Source organism: Aplidium turbinatum, chromosome 2 (assembly GCF_918807975.1).
Source record: "Aplidium turbinatum chromosome 2, kaAplTurb1.1, whole genome shotgun sequence".
NCBI classification, from domain to species: domain Eukaryota; kingdom Metazoa; phylum Chordata; class Ascidiacea; order Aplousobranchia; family Polyclinidae; genus Aplidium; species Aplidium turbinatum.
This window is the reverse complement of record NC_137473.1, coordinates 43,433,903-43,460,928: the sequence shown is the minus strand read 5'-3', so window position 1 is coordinate 43,460,928 and position 27,026 is coordinate 43,433,903. Positions and strand designations below refer to the sequence as shown.

Here is a 27,026-nt window from a genome sequence, read left to right as displayed (position 1 = left end):
TCAAAATCTGGTGTGCTTCTTTGCTATCTTCGAAAGGGGATTGCTTTATGATAGGAATATGGGCTAGCCTACTGCATGTTGGTATGTGTAGAGACATAGTAATAGTCATGGTAATGTTTGTGTGGAATGATGAAAAGAATCCTTCAGCCACATCTTTGTAAAATCTGAACGCATTGCAATAATTTAAAATATCTTCAAGGATTTTTAAATTTGGCCCATAAATTCAGCGTGCTTATCATGATGCATTGTAACATAGCTGTCAGAGGAGTGACATCCAAACAGTTTGTTTTTTCCGTATCACACAACAGTGAAAAAGATCACGTGATTTGTAAAAGCTAGTTACTAGTTCAGTGCAAACATACCGTTACTGTATGCCATTTTGTTGCCTAAACCAAGTTGAAGTTCAGTTTCTAAAGTTTAGTTTGCATTGTTACTTTCATTGTATAAGCCAACTGTTTGTTATGCAGATTAAGATAGATACCGGTATTGCATAATGTCTGGAAGTGTGTTAGACGCTATGAGTGATGTGTTGCAAAACAGTTTTTTAAATAACTCTCATCCAACTTTACACTCAAAGCAACACAATCAGAAACATATTTCTATGGAGTCCAGACATCAAAAAAAGTTTATTAATAATCATGGTATGAAATATTTTCTTATATACTGGTAAATGTAGTGCTTGTAATATTTTTTTTTTATCTATAACTTTTCATTCAATTTCTGCCTATTAATATACGCTTATATACCATACTTTGTGAAAATGATTTTGTGATGATATATATGTCTTTCAAACTTTTCATAATTAACATAAAGGTCTTTTAAAAATTCCTGTTTGTTTAACTGCTAGAAACAAATAACATTAGCTTAGTTGAGATGTATTAACTAAAATTTGAAGCCTCTAGTTTTACCCTTATTAGCACAGGGATTTTAGGTAACTCAATTGGCACAGATGTTGACAAATTGTCAACATGGCATTTCCTTGTATTTTTTGATACAAATGTGCTGTTCTCAGTGAAGTTGTTCTTTTACAGCAGGGGTGACGAACCTTTTTGCGGTCGCGGGCCACTTTGTCAATTACACATGAGCTATCGGGCCATACAACTTTTTAATCGTAACCGACGATAAAATCTATTAGAAGCGACTCAAGATATTATTCATGAAAAGTAATAAACGGCAGATGAAAGTAATAAAACCCACACAGTTGAAATTATCTTACGCAGAATCGAAACATACAACAGTAAAAAATAAAAAAAATTAACTTGAGCAAAAAGAATAGAGCAACAGTACTTGCACTGATAATGACAACAGTTTAATTTTCGAAGCGTTTGCTTTCATATGAGTATAATTTCTTCTTTTTTTGGCTCTATCCTTTTTGCTCAAGTTGACTAAATGTTTCGACCATTATGCTCCGAAACAACAAATCAGTTAATGAAATTTCTTTTTCAAACAACAAACAAAAGCCCATGCGAATCATACAGCTGAAGCTATATCTAATGCAAAAATGCAAGGTGAAGTTGGTGAATAGTGTTTTTACAACTTTACCTTATAGCTTTCCTATGTTCTAACTTTAAACCCTGAAAGTTAGTGTTTAGGGCAAGAAAATAGCAAAGGAAAGGTGTAGCCTACCAGTGAGGGCATAAAACAGGTTTGAGATGTCTTTTGTCTTTAATGCATGAACGATTGTCAAATTGTTTTGCGGGCCGCACAAAATTCTTTGACGGGCCGCATGCGGCTCGCGGGCCGCAGGTTCGTCACCTCTGTTTTACAGCTACCACAAAATGACTTCAAACCCTTCCAAATTTTCAAGAAAAACAAAAATTTTGTATAGGCCTACAATTCTCAGAAGCTGTCTTTTGTCACTGAATGTTGCTGAGCTAGTGCATACGGGCGAGAGCAATCTCACATAAAAAAATCGATGTTGACAAAATGTTTACACAAGCGCTGAAAAGGGAATTAAAAATGGCTAAGTCACAATAAGAGAGTTTTTGAGAAAAAGTAGATTAAAATATGGCAAAGCTATAGCAAACCACATTAGAACAATGTTGGGAGTCATCAGCTCCCATTTGTTTATTCACACATTTAACGATTTTGTATGAATTCATGTGACAAAGGTAATTTATATGAAATAAGCTTATATATACATGAGCACATATGCTTTGACAATTAAGGTATGCTTTAACCAACAATCTTTAAAATTGGGACTCACCTAGTTTTTTAACTTAGGTCTTATGTTGAAGCTTGAAAATTTGAATTGACTTTATTTGCACCTTTTACATTTTAGAATCTGCTTTCTTTTGCAAGGAGTTGGGTGATGATTTGAATAATCCAAACGACAGTAAAATTTTTCATAAGAAAGCTAACAAGTCAATTCACGAGCAAGACTTCAAGGAATTGTATCACAGTATTCCACAAATTAGAAGTCACTTCCAAGTTTTAAGAAAAATTGGCTCTGGTATGATGTTTGATACGAAAATATACAAGATAACCCATGCAAGAATGTCATTAAATTCATCTACCATAGAAATTTGTTTATGCATGATTGTAGTGACTGTTGGGTCTACATTGGAAAATCATTTTTATCCACACATAAATAACTCAGGACAATAGCACTGAAAAATCATAGTGCACTGTATAATGTTTATTATAATAATTTTCATTAAATTTCCAAAAAGCAAGTTTGATTTGGTTTTGGAAATTTAATTCAAAATAAAAAAATGCCTAGTACAAGTGAATAATTTCAAATAGGAAGTAAACTGCTTTAACTACATTTTTACTAAAAATTATAAAATGTTGACCTAAAAAGTAGGAAATGACCTTACATAAGTTTCCTGAGGCATTTTGACAAGTTTGTGCGGATGGTGCAATAGTGAGACTGAGCAGATTGTGACGTTGTAGATGAATTTTTATTATCAACACAGCTGTTAGAAGCAAATTTTCCTTTAATGACTAATGCTTTTTGATTCCAAACTCTATGAAGTCTATAAAATGTGGTTTTGTTTCATGAATGGTAATATATATACTGTTTTTTCTTATTGACAGGTACTTTCAGCAATGTATATTTGGCAACTTTACAACGCCTTGGAAGTGACAGCCCTCAGTTTGCTCTTAAGCACATCTTTTCCACCTCACATCCCAAGCGGATTGAAAGAGAAATCAAGTGTTTGAATGAGATCGGGTAAGAGCTTCAGAAAGTTAACTAAACACACTGTCTATATCCAATATCCACCCACTTGTGGTAGTGTTACTGTAGCATTTCGAATATTGTGTCCACTTAGTCTTAATTTATTTGTCTTTTTGCCAGTGGAAAACAGAATGTCATTGGAATGGAGGGTTGCATTCGTCATAATGGAGAAGTTGTAATTTTTATGCCTTACCAAAAGCACACTGAATTTTCTGTAAGTGCACCATCTTTATTCTTTATGCTTCCTAGTGCTCGTACACCGTGAATTGCGCCTGTCCCTGTTTTCGATATAACGTAATAGACGAACGGAATGGGCTATTCAAGCAAGATATTTTCTCGAGATTGGTTGACCTGACCTAGTCGTTCACTATAGTTAGACCTTAGATTTATGTCACCGGGGCATTGACATCTATCGTAGACGGGTCAAAGTTATTGGTCGAAGTTTTAACGCATGATGCAAGCAATGTTTTTGTCCAGCAAATAAGATGTCATTGTATGTAAAACATTTCAGGAGATGCTAGACAAAATGCATCTGGATGACATTCGTGAATATATGAGACAGTTATTAGTCGCCCTGAATCACGTTCACATGAACAAGGTCATCCACAGGGACGTGAAGCCGAACAACTTTTTATTTGACCTCGAAACACGCAAGTACGTATTCAAATGAAATTCACTATTTGTCAGTTTCTTATTTTTTCTTATCAAAGCGCATTTTAATCTCTTTAAAGCAAGGGTCTCAAACTCAAATTGCTCTGAGGGCCAAATAAATACTTGTAAATTAACCCGAGGGCCACAATACATTTTTGCATTGCTGAAATTTAAGCCTGTCTTCTTGGCCCGTTACGCCATTCTAAGTTTTTTCGGACAGGTTTTGCAGAGCTTTCGATCCACACGCTTCTTTCACAGGTACCTTGACTCCCCAGCATGGCCCCGCGACGTTAGGTGGTGGAGCTCCCACCTAGGGTTGTAAAAGGGTGGAAAGTTTTCGGGAATTTTGGAAACTTTCCGGGAATTTTGAAGGACCCGGGAATATTGGGAATTTTCATTTGGCATTTATTATAGAGTTCAAGATCCCGCACTTTTCAAGTAGGCAACTAAATATTTACTCTTATGGTTTAAATTCAAAATTTGGACAAATAACAAATCAAGAGTTGGAGACAGGACAAGATCAGAAAAATTGAATAAAGAATTTGTTTGCAATTACTCCAATAGTAAGTTTTTTGAATTTAATCAAGAATTGGCAAAGAAAAAGCAATTGAAGAAACTTTGATTTAGGATGGCTGTAAAATAGTTGAAATCGGCAGCCTTTTATGTGAAGAAACTTAATCATCAAAACTTAAAAGGAAAAAGATCAAGACTGGACTGTAATTCTTTGGATGTTGCAACTTTTTTTTTTTTGAAATTTATCTTTTTTTCCTGCAATTTGTAAATCTGTACTTCAGTTACCCCCACTAGTGGGTACCAAACCGACGATGGATTATGATGATGATGATGATGAGTTAACTGGTAGCCTAACTGTGTGTTTAGCAGCAGTGCTGCCAGACCCTTTTTTTTGAAGAATAAAATCATCAAAAACTTATTGCATTTTTGATGTTTGTAAATGTTTTGAAAAATTAAACTGAAACTGAATAATCAAAATGTATCTGAGAAAAAAAAAAGTATATAGTACGCATTTTTATTTTATTTAATCGTATCCTTGCTTTTGATTTACTTTTTTCGTTGTTTGTAAATTTGTACGGTCACACTGAGCCGGTTTCCTGTAACTTTTGAATTGCTGGTCTTTTATGACATCACATTTCATTTTTTTAAGATGCCTTTGAAGACTCTCAAAGCAAACGTTCAGGAAACTTGTTACCTTTTGAATTTCTTTTTTGTGTAGCCTAATTAAGTTTAAATCGCCCTTGCACTTTTGCAAGTGTTAATTGTAATTGTAGGACTATTATCACAAAAAAAACATTTTATTTTTTCTATCTCTCTTCTAGGTTTGGTGGCTGTACAATTTTAAGATAGTGGTAGTTTAGATAGTGCTGTTTTATCCATGTATATTTTAAACTTTTGGGTTTTGCCATCTTTCCCTTTTGTGGGTGTCAAATTCGTATGTTGACTTTGTCGTTCTGTACATATTTGCGCCAGCAGCAAAAAATAAAATTGATTGATTGATTATGTTTAAAACATTTGTTAAATATTTCATAAATTAGAAAAAAATATCAAAAACCTATCTTAAGCATTTCTTATTTTCTTTAATTATTATAAACACTAATTTGGTGTTAATTAAGAATGAGGTTTATGCATAATTATTAATTATGCATACTTTTTCAATGCGGTATTTAAAAAAATACTCATCGGATTTGCGAACACTCACAGTCTCACACCAAGGTCCGCAATAGGCTTGCAAATAAAAGGGTGGAAAAACTAGTATCAGTCAGGTCAAACTTGGCATTGTTTGAGCCGTGTGAAGACAAGTCAACTCAAATTGAAGTTGACTCTAAAGTCGATGACGCTGCCAGAACAATCATTAGTACATTATCTGAAGAAACCGAGCAGGAGGAGATGCTATCCGGCAGCAACTAAAACGACTGTGCAACTGACTCAGCATTGTTTTTGTTTGTAAAAAAACAGATTGGTAATGATTCATTTTTGGAGTTATTAAACTAAACCATGTGTTTGTATGTTCTTAAGTATTTTAGTTATATAATACATAGTACTTTTATTCTAAACAGTATAATGCCATTATTTTCCTGTTTTAACATCAAATTAAGATTGTTTTGAAACTTTTCGAAAATTACCGAAAATTCCCGTTAATTCCCAAAGTTTCCATGGAAAGTTTCGGCTCTGAAAATTCTCGGGAATTTTGCAACCCTACTCCCACCGGATGCAACTCCACTCTAAAATTACACCACTCCCCGCCGCCGCCTGGTGTGACAGGCCTGTTTTTTAAGTTTCTGACCAGGCTATGTTTATTGTGCTCTTTTCGTCGAATCAATTGTTTTATACCGGTGCCTTGTTGATGTTGATAAAACAGTTCATCACCATTCAGTACACAAACTAACGCTGTAAGGAGGTAGGAGGCAATAAAAGAGGTAGTAAGAATGTAACAAGAACGTAATATCGCAAAAAAGAAATAGTAGTTAAAACAAAGAGATAAGAAAAACACTGTAAAAAACAAAAAAGAAATAAAAAAGCAAATGGAACGACCTAAACCTGCAGAGCAAAAACTCTTGCAACTAAATCTCCAAAAGCGCGGAAAAAACGAAATCCTTAAACAGATTGCCGCTAATACCAAGGCAAGGTAACTACTGCGACGACGGTACAAGAAGTGAACGAGCAATGTGATTGTGATGTAACAATAGGCTATATGTCTCGCACGCAATAAAATGGCACGAGAGTCGAGCTCAGAAGTCGTGTAAAGTTTGATGGGCATTTTCAGATTTTTTGAGCAATTTTAGAGTGAACTTTACACTTTCAAAACTATAGAAAAAGTATGTAGGCCTACTGTAATTGTAAATTATAATAGCAGAAACAACAAAGCATCAGCCGCGTTTTAATTAGAATTTTTTGGTTTTTCAAACAGAAGCAGCTTGGTGGACTTTGGGCTAGCCCAGTTCATGTTGGTTCCCGGTACAAAGGTTTCTAACCCAGAACCCGGATCTAAGTTGAAAGACGCGGCTTCCCGTGACCGTGTTACATCACCTCGTAACACGCTGCAACAGAAAGAAAACGTTGCACTTGCTCCGGTACCCTCCCGCGTGGAAGCTGCTGTGAAGAGATCGCCCAGGTACATGAGCATCGGATACAACGCCGTATCAAAAGCGAAGCGCAAGTGTCTGGGAGAAATCCAACCGAACAACATCCGTACTCGAAGCATAGGAAGCAGCGCTGTTTTTTCGCAAAAGCCGAAGATCGACTTCACTTCGAGCAAGGCTCCTCGCTTCGCGCAATCGTGTAACGTTGAAAACATAGCCAGAGCCTCCAAGCCGGCAGCACGTGGGGTGCGAAATCAACTGAAGACAATGACGCTCGATTCGCCACAACGGACTTTCAGCGGATGCAAAAAGAGTAGTGGGACGACAATAGCAGATGTTTTTCCATCTATTCGTAAATACGGAGTGACCAAACAAGGCAATAAATTGTCGGGACAATCGTTGCTGGAAAAGAAATCATGCTCTTGCTTCGGAAGGTTAACTATCTGTCACAAGTGTCTCGCAAGGTGAGATGACCTTTCATTTCTTGTTTTGATGAAACGGTATTCTTTGAAATTCACTACAGTTTATTTTTTGATTGACCAAAACGAAACAAAAAATGGGATGAGTATTATAATTAGTGCAGAACTTTGGGATTCGGGCGTCACAGTGTACGGAATAGGCCATTGTTTAATGCCTATGGGTGGGTTGAACTCACAGAAACTATATTCGTGAGTGTGGGTTCGAATACTCACGATGTTGGTTTGATTGTTTTAAAAATTGTTCATAAACAATTCATGCCTGTTTAGCAGTGAACAGTGTAGACTGTACAAGTGTACAGCACTGTTGCATAACTCTTTAAAAACGTTTCTACAACTTTCGCTTGATCTGCACAGTTACGTGTCCTTGGTTTTTAGGCTCATTAGTTATCTAGTTAAAGTTTTGTTTGAACTTGAACTTTTTTGCCTTGTAATCTGCTTTATAACTTATTAAGATATCCTTGAATATTAACAGGCCAGCAGCCAACGCATCAAGAGCTGGCACAGCTGGATTCCGACCCCCTGAAGTCTTGCTACGATGTGCTTCACAAACTACAGGTAACAACAGAAGACTATGAACAAGTGTTGACTGAATGAGACCACCGACGAAACCTTTTTAAAATACTGTTATAGCCGAAAGAACTTTCTAATATAATTTAAATAAGTTACAAAGTAGGTCTGTAAAATGGTATTTAACTTAAATTTAACTACGTATTCTTGTGTGAGTTAATAAGGTGGGATGCATATCAGAAATGGTATTAAAGCTTTCCCTTTCTTTTGGTGACTGGAACCTGTGCTACCATTTCAATCAAAAGGTTGAAAATCAGGACTAGCTTTATTTTCTGCAAGATATCCATATCTGTCTATAACAATGACATAACGCATATGAATATGAAGACATGACATATCATATAATGACATGACATATCATATAATGACATGACATCATCATCATAATCCATCGTCGGTTTGTTCCCCACTAGTGGGGGTGGCCGATTGTTTCCGCGCAGCAATTGTTTTAATCCCTTTTCTCCATTTCACCCTGTCCCTTGCATCTTCCTCCTTCAGTCCGACTTTTTTAAATTCATCCTTCACTTGTTGTTTCCACGTTCTTCTTGGACGACCGCGTTTCCTCTTCCCATCCACCTTTAGATCTAGTGCCTTTCTAAGAAAACTTCCTTCCTCCCTCCTTATCACATGTCCATACCATCTTACTCCATTTGCCCTTGCCAGTTGGTCTATGGTCTCTCTCATCTCTAGCATATCCAACAATTTTTCAGTCCTTTTTCCCCTTCTCGTTTTCACCCCACACATTGCTCTTACCATTGACCTTTCCGTTCTTCTCAGGATTGCCAGTTCACTCTCTCTCAATACCCATGTTTCGCTACCATATAGCATTGCAGGCCGCACACAGTTCCGATATACTTTTCCTTTCATCCTTAGTGAAAATTTTCTGCCATGCAACATTTCCCCACATTCCCTGAACTTTGCCCAGCCCAATCTTGCCCTTGTTGTCACCGCTGCTTCACATCCACCACTTCCATTTATCCGATCACCCAGATAACAGAAGTCTGTCACTGTTTCCATGCCATGGCAGAACTCATTATCATGGCCTTCCACTTCATTCCTTCCTTTACTGCATTTCCCACAAACAAAACACTTACAATATTATGAAAATCATCATTAAGATTCAGGAAAAGTTGCCTTTGCAAAAACCCGATGTTTTGTAAATAAGCCACTATGCATTGATAGAACAGAGTTTTTAAAACTATTTACAATGCTGAAAAAAAACAATTTAAAAAAACAATGGAAGAAAACAATGGAAGAAATCATTTAAATAATTAATATTAATTGCTTAACTTTGTTATGTCATCTTCAGTCTGAATCCAATGCTTTTTGTCGTGGACATACGCATAATTTTTTCCATTGAATGAGAAAACATTACTTTTTCCCAATTTCTCCTTGGCCTGATTCAGCAATGCTAGCCTTCTTTTGGTGAGGGACTCGGTTATGGCCATCCCACTTCCTTTAAGTTTGCGTTTTGAGTTGAAGATCAGATCTCGAGTTGACCTCCTAGTAAATTTCACAATTATTGGTACATTTTCAGTTCTGTTAGATAAAGGGTGGCAAGTACTTATGTCCCAATCTGTGATGTTTAAATCTAACTTCTCATTTATGGTTTGAATTACAAAATTAGTAAAAAAAGAAGGAGGAGAGCGACTGATTGATTCCTTAGGCATGGCTGAGCATCCATGAAGAATCAAGCAGTCACGTCTGGTATACTGTACTTGGTCATCCATTTTGTTTTCAATTTTCTTCATGGCAGAAGACATCATGTTGAATTTATTGACCAGATGGTCAATTCTTTTGTCAAGTCGTTCCACATCAGGCTTTTTTGTAAATCTGCAAAACAGGATGTACCATTAGAGTCAGCTTTTGGTTTAGGAATTTCAGTCTGGTACTTCCCTTTTATTGTCTTTTGCTCCTTTTGAATTTCCTTGATTTCTTCAGACAATTGCTTCAGCATGCATTTAACTTCATCCATTTTTCTTTGCAAGGTAATTGAAGCAGCAAGAAGTATTAGGCAAGAGTAAAACTACTTAAATTTTCCGCTTTTTAAATACAAGCTACCTAGGCATCCATTCACCTTATTCAAATAGAATGTGTAGGTGTGGTGGGGTAGGTGTGATGGTGTAGTGGTGTACGTGGTAATGGTGTAGGTGGGGTAGGTGTGTGGTACAAGTAGCACCTTTGAACCCTGGGCAGTCGCCATGGATTGTTACACCATGGGTCTCGGGGAACACTGGTCTTGATCACACACCAATCTAACAAGTGGGTCCACGTCCCACCTCATGGGCAACAACCTCGACTGGTTGGCTAAAACTTGTTAGAAATCCTGCTGCCTTGCAGGAAATACTTTTTTAATTAAAGGCTAGGCCCACCGCCAATAACTGTGGTGAGCGTCAGGAAGGGCATCCGGCTGGAAAATCTATGCTCCAAAATATTATTTAAATGCAGCAAAAGCTAAAAATGGCCCCTAGTCCCCAGCAGCCCTTAGATGGGCAAGGGGTGCGAAGAATCTCTGGCTTCCGAGAAAACAAAAAACATTGAAAAAAGATTATGGTGTTAGAATCGGATGCTGGAATGTGGGAAGTTTGTGTGGTAAAGGAACTGAAATATGTGAAGAACTAAGAAAAAGAAGGGTGGATATATGTTGCCTAGAAGAAGTAAGATGGAGGGGACAGTCAGCGCGGTTTTTAGGTGCCAATGGGAGGAGATATAAGTTATGGTGGTCAGGAAATAACACGGGAATCGGTGGTGTTGGTTTCTTGGTAAAAGAGGAATTATGTGAGAAAGTAATAGAAGTTAGAAGAAGGAGTGACAGAGTGATGACAATGGTACTTGCTTTTGAAGAGGAGGTAGTGAGGCTAATCTGTGCATGTGCACCTCAAAGTGGTAGGGATTACTTAGAAAAGGAAAGTTTTTATGATGTTTTGGCAGAGGAATGGGATTTACGGAGTTCAAAAGAGTTGGTGTTTGGATTAGGAGATTTTAATGGACATGTTGGAAAACAAGCAAATGGGTTCGAGGGCATTCATGGAGGGTATGGTTTTGGGGAGAGAAACATGGAAGGAAGAATGCTACTTGAATTTTGTGATGAAAGGAAACTTTGTATTGCCAACACATGGTTTAAAAAGAAAGAGAAAAGGAAGGTGACTTACAGCTCAGGAGGACATGAGTCGGAAATTGATTTTATTGTGGTTGGGCAGGAACAGAGAAAGCACTTGAAGAATGTGAAAGTAATTCCGTGGGAGTTGCAGCATAGACTAGTAGTAGGAGACTTAAATATGAAAAAAGTGAAGAAAATTGTGAAGAAAGAACGAGTTTTTGTGAGAAATGTGTGGAAACTGGAGGAAAAAGAAACGAGAATTAACTTTGTGAAAAGAGCAAAAGAGCTGGTAAACATAAGTGCGCAGGACTTGTGGGCTTCATTTCAGAAAGGTGTCCTAGCAGCATGTGATGAAGTATGTGGGAAAAAGAAAGTAAGGAGGGATCGTGGAGACACATGGTGGTGGGATGAAGAGGTGAAGCATGCGATTTCACAGAAAAGAGATGCATACAAGCAGTGGCGCAAAAATGGGTCAGAAGAGAATAAAAAGAAGTATAAGAGTATGAAAAAGAAGGAAAAGAGGGTTGTTGCGCAAGAGCTATGAAGAATGGTGCTGAGGAGGAACTTAATAAAATGGGGGAAAGCCAAAACAAAGTATTCAGACTCATAAAGCAAATGAAAAAGGATGGGAAAAATATTGTAGGGGGAAGATGTATAAGGAGTGGAGATGGGAAGTTGCATTTCAGCCCGGAAAGCAGAGGAGAAGTGTGGAAGGAACATATGGAAAATGTTATGAATAAGGAGAATGTATGGGATCATATGACAGAGGTTGATCTGGTGGAGGGTCCAGTGGGAAAGGTGACTCGTGATGAAGTGGTGGAGGCAATGGGGCAAATGAAACTGCATAAAGCAGCCGGTCCATCAGAAGTGAGCGTAGAGATGATAAAAGCAAGTGGAGAGTTGGGAATTGAAGTAATGCTACAACTTAGCCAAAGGGTATTAGATGGAGAGGGAATGCCGGAGGAGTGGAAGCATAGCACTGTTGTTCCACTGTTCAAGAGAAAAGGGGATGTGAGAAGTTGCAGTGCATATAGAGGTGTAAAACTACTAGAGCATGGAATGAAAATTGTGGAGCGAATACTAGAAAAGAGGTTGAGAACATTGGTGAAATTAAATGATATGCAGTTTGGATTTATGCCAGGAAAAGGTACAGTGGATGCTCTGTTTATATTGAGAAGAATGCAGGAGGAATACCGAGAGAAGCAGAGAAAACTATATATGTGTTTCGTCGACTTAGAAAAGGCATTTGACAGAGTACCAAGGAAAGTGATGGAGTGGGCAATGAGGAAAAGAGGTATACCAGAGGTATTAGTGAGAGCTGTGATGTCTATGTATGAGGTTGCAAGAACAAAAGTGAGAGTTGGATCAAATTATTCAAACGAGTTTTTTGTGAAGGTTGGTGTACACCAAGGATCAGTTTTGTCACCTCTGATATTTGCTATTGTGGTTGACGTTGTAACTGAAGGAGTGAGGGAGGGCTTATTGAGTGAAATTTTGTATGCAGACGACCTGGTCTTGACAAGTAATAGTATGGAGGGACTGGAGAGAAAGTTTGAGAAATGGAAAGAAGCATTTGAAACCAAGGGAATGAAGGTGAATCTTGAAAAAACAAAAGTGATGGTGAGTGGAGCAGAAGGAACAGTTGTTGAGAGCAAAGTAGATCCCTGTGGAATATGTGGCAAGAGAGTGATGAGAAATTCAATGCAATGCAAGGAATGTGGAAAGTGGGTACATGCAAGATGTGCTAATGTCAAGAGAGCCGCAACAAGATTGGCGAAGTGTTTTGTTTGTGGGAAATGCAGTAAAGGAAGGAATGAAGTGGAAGGCCATGATGATGAGTTCTGCCATGGCATCGAAACAGTGACAGACTTCTGTTATCTGGGTGATCGGATAGATGGAAGTGGTGGATGTGAAGCAGCGGTGACAACAAGGGCAAGATTGGGCTGGGCAAAGTTCAGGGAATGTGGGGAAATGTTGTATGGCAGAAAATTTTCACTAAGGATGAAAGGAAAAGTATATCGGAGCTGTGTGCGGCCTGCAATGCTATATGGTAGCGAGACATGGGTATTGAGAGAGAGTGAACTGGCAATCCTGAGAAGAACGGAAAGGTCAATGGTAAGAGCAATGTGTGGGGTGAAAACGAGAAGGGAAAAAAGGACTGAGGAATTGTTGGATATGCTAGAGATGAGAGAGACCATAGACCAAATGGCAAGGGCAAATGGAGTAAGATGGTATGGACATGTGATAAGGAGGGAGGAAGGAAGTTTTCTTAGAAAGGCACTAGATCTAAAGGTGGATGGGAAGAGGAAACGCGGTCGTCCAAGAAGAACGTGGAAACAACAAGTGAAGGATGAATTTAAAAAAGTCGGACTGAAGGAGGAAGATGCAAGGGACAGGGTGAAATGGAGAAAAGGGATAAAAACAATTGCTGCGCGGAAACAATCGGCCACCCCCAGTGCCCCACTAGTGGGGAACAAACCGACGATGGATTATGATGATGATGATGAAAAAAATTAAAAAAAAAACGCCAAAAATACTAAAATGTCAAGTTCAAAGTAGCCTGCCAAACGCATTAAAAACGCTCAAACTTCTAAAACTGTTAAAACCGCCAATATGGCAATCCTGTTTGCCGTGCAAGATGCTGTTATAGCGACGTCCACGGTTAGAGCATGTACTTCTTGAGTAGAAGTCAGTAATACATGTTTGGAGGTTACTTGCCTGGTGAACAGTTTTATTTCATGTTTGCATTTGTTGTCACAGCGGTTGACGTGTGGGCTGCGGGTGTCATATTTCTGACATTGCTAAGCGGCCGATGTCCATTTTTTCGACCTGCTGACGACGTAGATTCATTGGCTCAATTGATGCTTGTCTTTGGAAGCAAGAAAATTCAAGATGTGGCTAAACTACTCGGTGAGTTGCTTTAAATAACGTGACCTAGCATTCGCCGTAATGATCCAGTCTTGTTTCAAACCAGTTACGTTGCTTTTTGTACTTGTAACATGTTTCTATCTACATACTTGTTTCTATCCTTGTGCTTGCGTCCACTTTGATAGCGCATTTCAACTCGGGTTATGGGTGAGGTTTTTCGTTTCTAATATGGACCAGTAAAGCAACATGCAGCATATACTAAAACGTTTATTTGAAAATTAACCTTTGAAGTAGTTTTGACTTGTCTCATGGAGCACCTGTTGATGACATTATTAGAGATGTGAGTCGTTTTTTGTGTTCGTTTTTTTTAAACATGTTTTTTTTTTTAAATAAAAAGACGATCGTTTTTTTTGCACCAACAGTCTGTCTAAGATTTAAATGTTGGATCAAGAATTGTTCTTTTGCTTCTCTGATATTTTTGTTCTGAAATAATTAAGACATCGATAAGTTACCAAAACAAAATGCCGTCACGAAACTTTTTATTAAAATCTTCTTTTGACTTCACTAATGATCCAAAAGGATGCATAGTGTGATAAAATAATCAAAAAAAGTAAAGCGCATCACACTAAAATTGACAAATTTAAGTTAATTGGATTTAAATTGAAAGAACTTGAACTTGTCAGTTTAATGTGGTACTGTCTACTTTTTTATCGATAAGTTGACCTATATTAGTCGACTAGACTGTAGATTCACCATCTAGACTTTAAAGAACATGAATAAAAGAAATAAACAAACTAGTAAAATAAATTAAGACAAGCAACAAGCGAGGTTGACTGTTATTAACATGGTCACCACTGGGAGCGAACAGTCGTCGTCCTTGGTACCACTTGAAGTTGGGTGTTTCATTGTTACCATTTGCTGAGCATGCGACAACACTTCTGACTTAGACAACTTAGTCAAAACTGCAGCAAACTAATTTATAATAATAAGTTATTCAAAGTTATTCAGGAGCTATAATTCAACACTTTTTTTTATAGTTCTTTGCTATGATAAATGAAAACAGTTGTTACTTGAAAAAATATATGAAACGATTGGAAATAATATAAAAAACAAATAAAACAAATTAAAAATAAAAAACAACTAAAAAAACGACGACTTAAAAAGGTTTTTAACCATCCCCCCTACACACCTAGACATTATACAAAGAAGTGACATCATCACATCTTCATTGCTGTTTATTTTTTTCAGGCAAGAAGGTCACGTGTTCACAGACGTTTGCTGGCTATGACTTGCGTGGGATTGTGGTTGCTTTGAGACGATCGGCTCAAACGAAAGGTAATTATTTTGGTTTCGGAACGAACAGCTTCATGAGACTGTTAGCAGTGGTTTTGGCTTAACTGTCTAAAGCAAAATAGAGAGATAGATAGATTCGATTTATCAGTTTACTGTACGACAGCTTAAAGATTTTGTCTTCATCATCATCTTCATCCAAACTAGGTTTGTCTCTGTTAGTTTCGGTGGCCGATTCTTTCTTTGGGTGATTGTCTTTACTCCTATCGTTTTACAGATTTGTACCATATGTACAATGCAAAAATGATATTTGTTAGTCAAGAAAGAACCCAGAGTTTGGGCGTGACCTGATCTAAAATCGAACCCAGGTCTATCAGAAGCTTGACAGTTTCATGTGTAATTACATTGAAATGTCCGCTTTTGGCGTTTTCATCATGAATTTTCATTTCAGGGCCCACGTTACGTAGCTCACCGAAGAGTCGAAGTAAGAATGAGAGTACGGACGTGCCTTGTGATGACGACTGCAGTCAACTCGGTTTCAATGCTGTTGATATACCAGACAGCGCATTTGATTTACTCGCTCGATTTCTTGACCCAAATCCCCGGACGCGAATCACTGCATTGAAAGCTCTCTACCATGATTTCCTCATCACTGAAGAAAGAAAAATCTTTCTTTCTCCCTCTCAAAACCGCCGATTAAGCTGTGATTGAAACACGGAACTGTTTCTTAAAACATCCAAGAAAGTAGTTCCAGATACAAATTTTCCACTGGTAATTGTTTTTACAGCGTAGGTACCATGCAGAACTGTCGTAGTTTTTACGCTGATTCTGATGAACGAAAACAAAATTAGTGCTTTCAGTTATTTTCTGTATCAAAACTTCTACCTACTAGTTGGAGATTTATATGGGTGGACAGTATGGTAATGAGCCAATGTCTGTGTCTACCTTAAACATACAATTAAGTGTCTTGCCGAAGACCCAGCTGTATTCTCGAGCTATCTCAGCGTTCTTCCGAGCGCCTTTAGTTAATTTTTGTGTTGATTTTCGGCTTGTTATAATTTATGTCTAATTATATTTAATAATGTTAATATTAGTAATTATCTGACACATTTACATGAAATGTTAAAGGCTTTTTTTATCACAAAAGTAGTTTGCTGCCATTTGATCTTTACCTTGTTTGTCAATAAAGAAACAAATAGTTTTTTTGTGGTTGGAGTAAGAAACATATTTAACCACTCAATCAAACCTGTTTAACTTTTTTTAAGCACAATATTTTCATTTTCACGTTTTCTCCTTGCATTATATTGGCTGCTGTATGCAATTTAAAGAATATCCGCTGTTATATAACTTTGCATCTTGATATGTTTCCCCCATGATTTTTTCTGCCTTTATGTTAGTGATTGTTTTGTGTTTTTTTTTTTGGTTGTCACTGCCTAGTTCGGAGTCCTTCACTGCCTCAAGTTCTCTACTGCCATGTAGTCCACTGTCCTACTTCCCACATAGGATAGGCAGCTTGTTGTTGAACCTATTTGATAGTGAAGCATTGTTGGAACGATTGTTTGCCATTTTATGGAATCTGCTTATAAATATTTTCAAACTACGACCCTTAAAAAACATAGTTAAATCAGGTTCTGATTTCAGAAGTTTATTTTTCTTGTCGCAAACTGGTTTGCATCAATTTCAGAAAATTACACGCGTGTCCATTGTTGCAATGAAATTGCTCTATCGTTGTGACCTATTTTTGTGTCCTCTTTCAACGATCTTTCAGCTTCTACATAGATCCATACTGTCCAAATTTTTTTTTTTTAGTTTATGTCTTATATTTTTGTCCTGTTACAGTTGGTGTTGTGGTCTTTTTGTGGTAAGATATCAGTTGTGCACGTTTGCTCCTTTACCATGATTTTACCTTTACCAGCCCATCAAACTTTCGATTCCTGCCAAATAAATCTCTATCAGATCCGGTGCCAATGTGTTTTTAATCAATTAATTTAGATTATTCTTATTCACGTTTCAGGCAGACCAGCTCATGAATGGCAGGCCCGTTTAAATTGTGATGTCATTTACGTGGCTGACGTTCGTGCGTTTCTGCGTCTCCGATCAGTTGATTGCCTTTAAATTGAAGTTATATAGTTGCTGACAAGAATGTTTTGTAATGTAATAAAAATGCTTAGCTTTGTGTTTGTTCATTTTTTAACAGTTTTCATAATGTTCTCCTAAAATTTAAGATTTAACAATGTTTCTATTTTAAAAGCAGCCTATTGCTTTGAGAAAAAAGGAAATACAATGCTCATGTTCTTTTGTATCGGATGGACTGTGAAGTAGGCCTATACATTTGGCTAAAGTGCCCAGTTTAGACGGCAGTGCCTGACCAGTGACAGGAACCTCTTTTATTGACAATACAGGTGTTGCACTGCAGAAACTAATAAACGTAAGAAATTGAAATAAGGTCTTAACACGAGCAGAGCTATGGGTAGGCTACAAGTGACAAACCGTTGTGTAGCCTACCGGTAGTTAGATCCTAGTTAATTACCAAGTTTTGCTGCAATAATTTCAGTCTAGCAGCCACAGGCAGGCTCGACGTAAGTGCAATGACTCCGTGCAATGAATTTGCGCTAACTTACTAACCATTGAGGTAGCCTACATAAAACTAACGTTGCTGAACTGTATAAAAAACATGCCAATAGCCTACTCTCAATACGTAACTGCTGCCTTCCACTGGGTGTATTTTTTCTTCAAAACGTTGAGGTCGAAATAAACTTCTCGGAATGCTGAGAAGCATTAATTTATAAGGCCATTCTCAAAAGCTCAATACTAGCCTACCGTACTGTAAAATATGATCACTTTATCTGCTGAGTTGCTTTTGCTGAAACTTATAATGACTAGCAATTGAGCAACGCATTTCAGGACTGCTCTCCATTCAGCGCCACCTAGTGAATGGAATAATTTCCCGGAAACAACACTTCAACAATCGGAAAACTTCACTCAGTCAATCTCGGTAACCGGCCCTGTGTCAAGAGCCTCTACAAGTATGCGAAACTACCAGGAATAACCTATTAAGGCTTTGTCAGCCCGAGGATAAAGATTCCAAAACCAACCAACAATTTTTATTTTTGTCTTCTACAAGCAGAACTAAGCCTATATACGGGAGTTGTTTGATTTAACCAAAATGTAAACTTTCAGAACTAAAATCCACTCCACTCGGAAACTTTTGTGAAAAATAAAGCTCCGAATCCACTTCATTTTCTGAAAATCGGGAAAACTCCGGCTTCCACTCCAAATAGTTACCCATGGTTAAAAAAGTTTATGAAATTCTGATATAGGGTATTCCCCATTTGCGAAGATTATTTTAACAACTTGAAGTTGTTGTTAAAATAATCTACTTCTATAAAATAATCAACTTCAAGTTGTGGTTCAACATGGGTTCGACAGTTCTTTTGTAAAACAAATGAATGAGATCTGTAGCCTACTACATTGGCATGTTACATACGAATATAAATAAGTTTTATTTGGAAAAATTTAGCACGTATTGCATAAAGAAGGAAGGTGATATGTTACATCGCGGAGGCATTAACAAAAGACATATGCGAAGTTAACTGAAAACAAACTTGAGATTGAACCTCCATTGACAAAAAATATAAAAGTGATACTGCATTTTATGCTGATACAAAGGCACAATGGCAAACTGTTGTTTCAAAATTGTACTCATATACGGCATGGAATGAAAAGTGTATAGCCTAACATCAAACAGTTTAGTGGCCTAAGATACGGTAGCTTACCAGCAGCCTAACCTTTTTTTCTACCAGCTTTGGGTAACTCATTTCTAAATTGTAGGCTTGAATAAGTTTTTCTTTACTGGGGTGGTGCTAGTGATGGTATTGCAAAAATATTATTCATTATAAAATGAGCGAAGAACTAAAAGATGATTTGGATGAATGCCCATATTCTTCTGTGAATATATTTTCTCACTTATCTGTTAAGTGAGTATCAAATGTGTTAGTTGACTAGTGTTAGGCGATATATCGAATTTTCGATACGATATCTTTTCAATATCGATATTTATTTCAATATCGTTCGATGTTTTAACTATTACAGCCCTAACCTGAATTGCAAACCGTTGCCGAGGCCAAACGGCAAAAGTTGAAATTGCCTCGGCAATTGCTGTGAACGTTTATTACGAAAAAAATTGTAATAAAACATGTAAAATGAGAAGTGAAAAATATACTAGAGTAGTCTACCCCGACCGCACTGTTTGATTTGTTGTGATGTAATAATACCAAAAGTAGCGATAAAGCGAGCAACGCGATACGCACGCTGTTACGGTAATTCACGTTAAATAACTCACGGGGAGGAAAAGTAAGTTAATTTTGGGTTGATTCAACGTAGTCAGCACAAATCGATTTAATTTTCCCTGTGGGTTATATTGCGTAACAACAATGCCCAATAAGAAATTTACGTTTGTTTTACATTAATTCGACATCTAGCGACGTAGAATTATCATAAAATAGCGTTAATTGCTCAACCAGGTACCGGTAATAAATTAATAGCTCCCTGCGAGAATATTGCCTTGATTTACGTATGCACTAACATAATTTCGGCACAATTGAGATACTGCGAGCAACACAAAGTCTGTTTGATGAAGAACTAGATGTCAGAATCGGAATCATCAGATGCTGTATCGGAGGATGAGGTTGTCGTGTCATCACTGGAATCGGGCACATCAAGAGGCTCATCGCTTGGTTGTAAATCTACACTGTCTTTGCCGTTTGCAATGAAGCGTCCACGTTTTGCCACTTTTGTGCTTTGATACCCATCCACACGCCTCTTTCGCAGAGCTCCATCAAGGTGTTGACTAAGGAGCAAATCTATGGTTGTGGCATAACGACTGGGAGGAATGTCTAACCCTAACCTTACAAGCGCTCGTGTGGCCTCGGCATTTTTATTGCCGGCGCTATTGCACCATTCATGCATCTGCGTCGGCAATCACCTTGTCAATTGCCGACACTAATTTCGAAGACTGAGAAACTCTTTTCTTAATTAGAACAAAAATATTGAAAAGTATCAAAATATCGAGTATTATATTTTTTCAATATCGTATCGTTTTGTTTTTTCAAAATCGCCCAACACTATAGTTGACTATATATTTCTATAGGCTGTTAATTGCTTTCCAGTTCACATGTAACCTATTGTCTTGTTTGTTTATTATACTGTAGGGAATTGAACCATCCTTTCACCAACCAAAAGCACTTTGACCACACTGAGTACTGAGTAGCTACCATAAAATTGCTATTTTACACCAATTGTTTAAGACTTGCAGACAAGATCTTCAAATTTTAATTAAATAATTCAGTGAGCTGAGAGCTATTTTGAAAATTTAGTTCTGGCCGCTTCATATATTTTTAGAGGCATTCACTAATGTAGGCTTGATAATGTTATTAAGATTAATTATGTGAAGTTTCTATTTGTTGAAATGTTGTTAACTGTGAAATATTGTTTCATGCACTGGGTGTCAGTAAAAGAAGAACTTTTCTCGAAGTTTGTTGTTCAAACGTATATGTCAAGACTTAAACCGACATTGTTTGATCTTGTCATTTCTTCATCCTGTTTATAGAATTAACTGAAATAGTGTGTTTATTCAAGATATTAAAGTTTTTCTCTTTTTGTTCGATTGTTATGCTCACCATTCAAATTCGGTTTTGTCCTCGCTAGTGAGGTGTCCGATTCTTACGTTACAACAATTATCCTCACTCTTTTTTTTGTCTCATGCTGTTGCATCTTCTTTCGGTCTGGCTTTGTCTGCCTCATTCTTCTGTTCTTCCCGTGTTCTTTTTGAACATTCCTGTTTCTTGTGAAAAATATCATTGTTTATTATTAACTTTACTGTGTCTGGTGCAAGAGAAGACTGAGCTGAAAAGTGTGAAATAAATTGTTTTGTTGTTCATCTGTTCAATTCTCTGCATTTACAGTTGGATGAATCCCTTGTTCAAGAATGGATATAAAACGAAGATCTTGCAATCTGATTTGTACCCAGTTGCTGGCTATGATAAATCTAGCTACCTAACTAATGAACTAGAAAAGTAAGGTTATTTAAAACAAGTATGTTATGCAAGATTTTATAGATATTTCATATCTGAATGACTTCGATAAATATCATATGTAGTTTCATTTTAATGTTCTTTTGTTTTAATTCAGTGTTGTCATGAGCATGAACATATTCTGTCTTTAGGTGGCATTTCATCAAAGGCTAATATGGTCTTCTTGTAGACAACTAGGCCTATAGTACTATGATAAAGACATTTTTTTATGACAAGGAGAATAGTTTTATCATGAAAGAATAATTTTGTTGGAACAAATAGTCATTGAGTATAGATTTGTTTTAAACAATCTTTTTATTGATTAATCTAGTTTCTTGCTTACAGAAGTTGGCATAGAGAACTTTATGAAGCTATAAAAGATAGAAGGCACCCAAACTTTACAAAAGCCTTTGTTCGAACGTATTGGTTGCAATTTTTGTATTATGGACTTGTTCAACTTCTTTCGGTTAGTGCAGTGTTTCTACTTTTTTTAATTTGCAGTGTAAAAGTAAAAAAGTTGGCATGCTTATTAAATTTACTTATTTCATGATTAGTTGGTTGGTTTTTGAATCTTCAGCCATAGGTCATTCTTGGCAGTTAGCATACTTGTAGAGGCTTTGAATCATCACTGATACAGAGTCAGTTACTGAGATTGGCTGAGTGAAGTTTCCATAGTTGTTTGAACTGTTGTTGTTTATGAATTATTCTATCCCCTAGGTGTTGTTGAATGGAGAGCAGTCCTGAAATGCGTTGCTCAAGCGCACACCTCGAGAGCCAAACCAGTGCCACTTGATCTTGAGTCAGGAGTTTAACCACTACGCTAACAGGATGGAATTTATGGCACACAGTTTGAGAAGTGACAGTTAAGTGAATGGGCAGTTGGTTTAGTAAAAAGAGGATTCAGAATTTAGAATTGGGGTGATAATCTCCTAAAATCCCAACCATCAATCTCCTTATCTTCTAAATCGCTAGGTTACCTTCTTCTTCATTCGTTCAGTCGTTTACGACTCTCGGTCACTCTATACGTCATTTTTCTCCACATCTCTCGATCCCACGCAGCCTCCCCCAATTCATGCACTCCCACACCACTGTCATCCACAACTGCGCCAAGCCATCTCGCTTTTGGGCACCCTCTTCCTCCGCCGACCAAACCAAGCATACTGTCGTTTTCCATTGATTTGCTTCTCATTATGTGACCATAATATGAAAGTTTCTGCCTGACGATTCTAGCTTCTAGGGATATGTCCGGTTCAATTTGTTCGAGAATTTTCTCATTTGTTACTTTGGCAGTCCAAGGAACACGCAGTCGCAGTGACCTTCTCCAACACCACAATTCAAATGCGTCAATCTTTCTTCTGTCTGTTTTGTTCATTGTCCATGTTTCGCATCCGTAAGTTGCAATTGGGAATATAATAGTTTTGATCAGCTTCTTTTTTGTTTCTAATTTTATATCCTTGCTCTTCCAAATGCTATTTATTCCAACAAATGCATTTCTTCTCAGCGCTATTCTTCTCCTTATCTCTTTATCTCAGGTCCTTATCTCCTTAGCCTATCTTTATTATCTCTCTAGGCTACCTATCAATGTGAAATGACCCAAACTCTATTAATTCTACATTTAGAGCAGTCAGTTCATAACAGCCTTTACTGTTGTGCCAGGTGATTTAGGCCCTACCGTATTCTAAAAAAAGTGTAATTTATTGAGTACAATGTGGACAGAACCATATATTTTATTAATGAACAGCTAGGGATCACACATATAGCTGAGTGGTCACGTGTCAGTTACAGTGAGAGCCAACTTGTGAGAGCCTTGGTACCATAACCGAACAGGCGCCGATTTGACACTGCTTAAGAGCATGCGGACATATCTTTGGCAGGATTACTTATTGACATGCCTGAAGGTGGACACGAAGATTGGCTTCCCTGCCTTCCCATCCACTTAATTAAAATCTTCAACTACCAGACATCAAGCCAGGATACAACAAAAATATATCATAGCCTACATGTCAATTGTCACGACAACCATGCACCCAACAAAATACATGACTGTTCCTAAATGTTATGGACCTTATAATCATAATCCCAAAGCTGCAATCGCCCAAATGTTTTAGTCCTACTGGTGTGAATGGTTAAAATTCTTTATAACGACACTATCTGTCAGAAGCACGTTTTTATAAAAGTATTTCCAGTTTATTGGTAAAATATTTTATCCATCACTTCTAATTTTTAGGAGACATCTAGAGGCGCCACTCCTCTGCTGATTGGGGAGTTGTCACTTTACTTTTCAAACCCAAACGAATTTTCTCTTGGTTATGCTTATTTGTACGCAACTGGAGTTGCAGTGATGTCAATAATAGCAACCGTAATCAACCAGTTGGATGGGTTAAATATGCAACGTTTTGGTTGGAATGCGAGAACAGCTGTGATTGGGTTGATGTATAAAAAGGTATCATCAAAAGTTTTACGTACCTTTGCGTCCTAGCATTTAGTTTCAAAGCGAACCTGTCTTGCTTAAGTTGTTATCATTGTTATTGGTCGATGTCTTTAACAATAAGCAATCTACTTTTTTTTTTTTTTTTATGTTGTATATAATATATATCTATCAATCAAATCAATCAATATATCAATCAATCAATATTTGCGTTCAACTTCGACACCGTTCCATTTTAAATAAGCCATGACACCACACGGGTGTGGCAGACTCGATGACCAGTTCGGTCCTTCTGTCACTCCCATCGTCATCAGCAAACAACCTAGCTCACATTGTAATCTTGTATTGTTTTGTTTTTTCGCATGTGCTGATGATGCAAAATAAAAGAACTTCTTCTTCTTCTACATTAAAGCTACATCATTCAACAGATTGTTATGTTGTGAACGCTTCTGTTATTTGTGTGTGATTGCACCAACCATGGTTGTTATAACTAGCTGATTGCATTGTTTGTAGACGCTCAAATTAAACCATGAAGCCCTTGCAAAGACGACAACAGGCAAAATTGTCAATCTTTCTGCTACCGATGCTTTACGATATGACGAAGTAAGCGCGGCTGCAGATTGGTATAAATTATTGGTAATTAAGGAGGTTAGTAAGATCCTAGGAAGTTAAAACAATGAAACGACGGGTATTTCCATTATGGGGTCTGCTACTATTCGGTGAGTCCGATTCGGTGAGTTCCCTATTCGGTGAGAGCCTTTATTGGAGAGTTTCCTATTCGGTGAGAGCCTTTTTCGGAGAGTTCCCTATTCGGTGATTTTTTGAATTTTTTTTTTGAAAATTATCGGGTACCGTAGCCTAATTATCATTGCCGCTTTTACATCGTTTTAACGTTGCTAAACTTTGAAATAAGACCCTAACCCTAAAACGGCAATGGTAATTAGGCTACGGTACCCGATAATTAAAAAAAAAAAATTACCGAATAGGGAACTCACCAAATCAGACTCACCGAATGGGACTCACCGAAACGGGCTATTCCGTCCATTATGTCTAATAGGGATGGTTGAAATGGAAATAGTTTGCATCGAAGTTTAGCTTTGACGGAAAATTACCTTGTTAGTTACGGCACGGCCTACTAGAACACGGCCAAATATGTTGCTATTTGAGGAAATTTCTAAGAGTCTGAATTGTTGCAATCATAGCTATGACAAACCTGTCATCTTCCCATTCCCAGAAGTATGTAAAATAAGCAATATTTGCATCTAGACATCTTTTTGGCTTGTTTTGCCGGAGATTTAGATATGTATGTTAAGCACAATTTATGCAATAATAACGTAAAATATGCCAGACTTTCAAACTGCATCCTGGAGGTAGTCTTATCATACAGTCGTTAGGTTTTTTGTATAGCAGGATTTTTCGCCAAAAGCCATATTTTACTTGCAACATTAAACGTGGCGAAAAACAAAACGAACAAAAATTGAAATTGGCACATCAAATGAACAACTTACAACATAGAATCCACAAAAAATCCTTGATATTTTAAATGAAACATGCAATTGCATCAAACGATTCTACCTCCAGAGTGCAGTTGGAAAGTCTTAGATATTACACTATTATTGTGAAAACTGTGCTCAACGTACATACCTAATCTCCGGCTAAACAAGCCAAACATATGTCTAGATGCAAATATTGCTCATTTAACTTACTTCTGGAAATGGGAAGATGACAGGTTTGTCATATATCTATGATTGTAACAATTCAGACTCTTAGAAATTTCCTTAAATAGCAACATATTTGGCCGTGTTCTAGTAGGTCATGGTTACGGTTTTGTTTGGGCCCTTTTGTTATATATATCAGAATAAATTTAAATACCAAGTTCTTTAAACACATGTTACGTTGACCTTACATCACTTGTTTTTTCAGGGGTTTACGTTTATTCATTATCTGTGGCTTTCTCCCCTGCAGTGCGTGGTGGTTACTTATCTCCTGTGGGGGAGGCTGGGATTAGCATCACTGGCTGGGATTTCCGCTTTACTGGCTGTCATGATCTTACAAACGTTCATGGGTCGTGCATTTGCAAACTTGAGGTGAAAATGAAGTGAGCAGAGAATAGTTGTTCTGTCACCGTGCTCATACCTTAACGTTTTTTTCGCTTTATGTTCTGAGTGTAGGTTTACTGTTTATTTTTTAACCCAAATCCAGGTTTTTGCTTGGTCGTAAATATTTTAAATTAAGTGGATTGATAGGTAAGGAAAGTGATTTTCACGTTTATTTTCAAGGATGTCATTGAGTACCACGCTCCCCAGACAGCAAATCAATTGTTTGTTTTTTTACATTGATTCAACGTTTTCAGACGTGGAGTCAATGTAAAAAAAACAATTGATATGCTCTCTGGGTCTATGACACAAAGCGCAGCCGACAGTTCAACAACTGACTGTCCATACTCCTTGATTTTGCGTTGATATTTCATTCCAAGATGCTTATTCAATATACCGGCATTGCAGTAGAAATCGGGCACTCATCAGGACAGGGACATTTACACAGTTGCTTGTCACATTCGTTCAGTTTGGCTTTATTTGTTTTATGAATTCTTGTCTCATATTAAAAAGAAAAGTTATCACTGAAATGCTTTAAAAGTTTAGATATTCAACTTACGCCCAGTCATGAAACACACACACACGCTTAGGCTTATTGATCTCCAATTTTATTTGATACTTAAATGTAGGTTTGCTTTTTCTACTCTATTGTAATGTAGCCTACCACAACCACAAGAACTAGTAGCCTATCACATTCTGATTTGTTTTTAGCATGTCATATTTTTGGGTTATTCAGAATTTTTTTCCAGTTTTACAGCACAAAATCATGCTTATTGTGCTCGTCCTGAAGGGCTTCTCGCGCAGTTCTCTGAATCCGCTACAAAAATCCTTCCTTTTTTAACGTAAAAAAGGCGGACTTTTCTGGCTGGACTAGTCTTGCTTTGAAACTTCGTATTGTTAATCTGACACTTTAATTTCATGCGAACGTCACCACATTTTATGACGTTTTGCACAGGCTTAAAGCAACTTCATTAACCGACTTACGAGTTGACACGATGGGTGAGATAATTTCGGGAATGCGGATTATTAAAATGTATTCTTGGGAAAAATCTTTCAAGGAAATCATCACCACCCTTAGAAAGTGAGTTTTAGATCTTCTAAGTATGTTTGGCTTCACCGGCAGCAAGCGGACAGAGCTTATGACGTGATATACCGAACGTTTCATGGAAGGACACAGCTGCTGAATATATATATTTCTAA

The 27,026-nt window shown here is 37.3% G+C and overlaps 2 protein-coding genes across 2 annotated transcripts in view; both read left to right on the top strand.

The window, feature by feature from the left end:
• Positions 1–480: 480 nt before the first annotated feature.
• LOC145765099 (cell division cycle 7-related protein kinase-like) lies at positions 481–17,533 on the top strand. Its single transcript, XM_082576852.1, has 10 exons — positions 481–641; positions 2,282–2,452; positions 3,040–3,175; positions 3,302–3,395; positions 3,693–3,835; positions 6,756–7,391; positions 7,879–7,961; positions 13,834–13,983; positions 15,190–15,276; positions 15,683–17,533. Exons 1-10 carry the CDS (start codon positions 494–496, stop codon positions 15,940–15,942), a joined length of 1,908 nt encoding a protein of 635 aa, XP_082432978.1. The 5' UTR covers positions 481–493; the 3' UTR covers positions 15,943–17,533.
• Positions 17,534–23,688: 6,155 nt separating this feature from the next.
• Positions 23,689–27,026, top strand: part of LOC145764314 (ATP-binding cassette sub-family C member 4-like) — a 32,354-nt gene continuing 29,016 nt past the window's right edge. Inside the window, exons 1-4 of the mRNA XM_082575933.1 lie at positions 23,689–23,745; positions 24,244–24,333; positions 25,654–25,817; positions 26,782–26,907. Coding sequence (XP_082432059.1) covers positions 23,689–23,745; positions 24,244–24,333; positions 25,654–25,817; positions 26,782–26,907 — 437 coding nt within the window. The remainder of the gene's footprint in view (positions 23,746–24,243; positions 24,334–25,653; positions 25,818–26,781; positions 26,908–27,026) is intronic.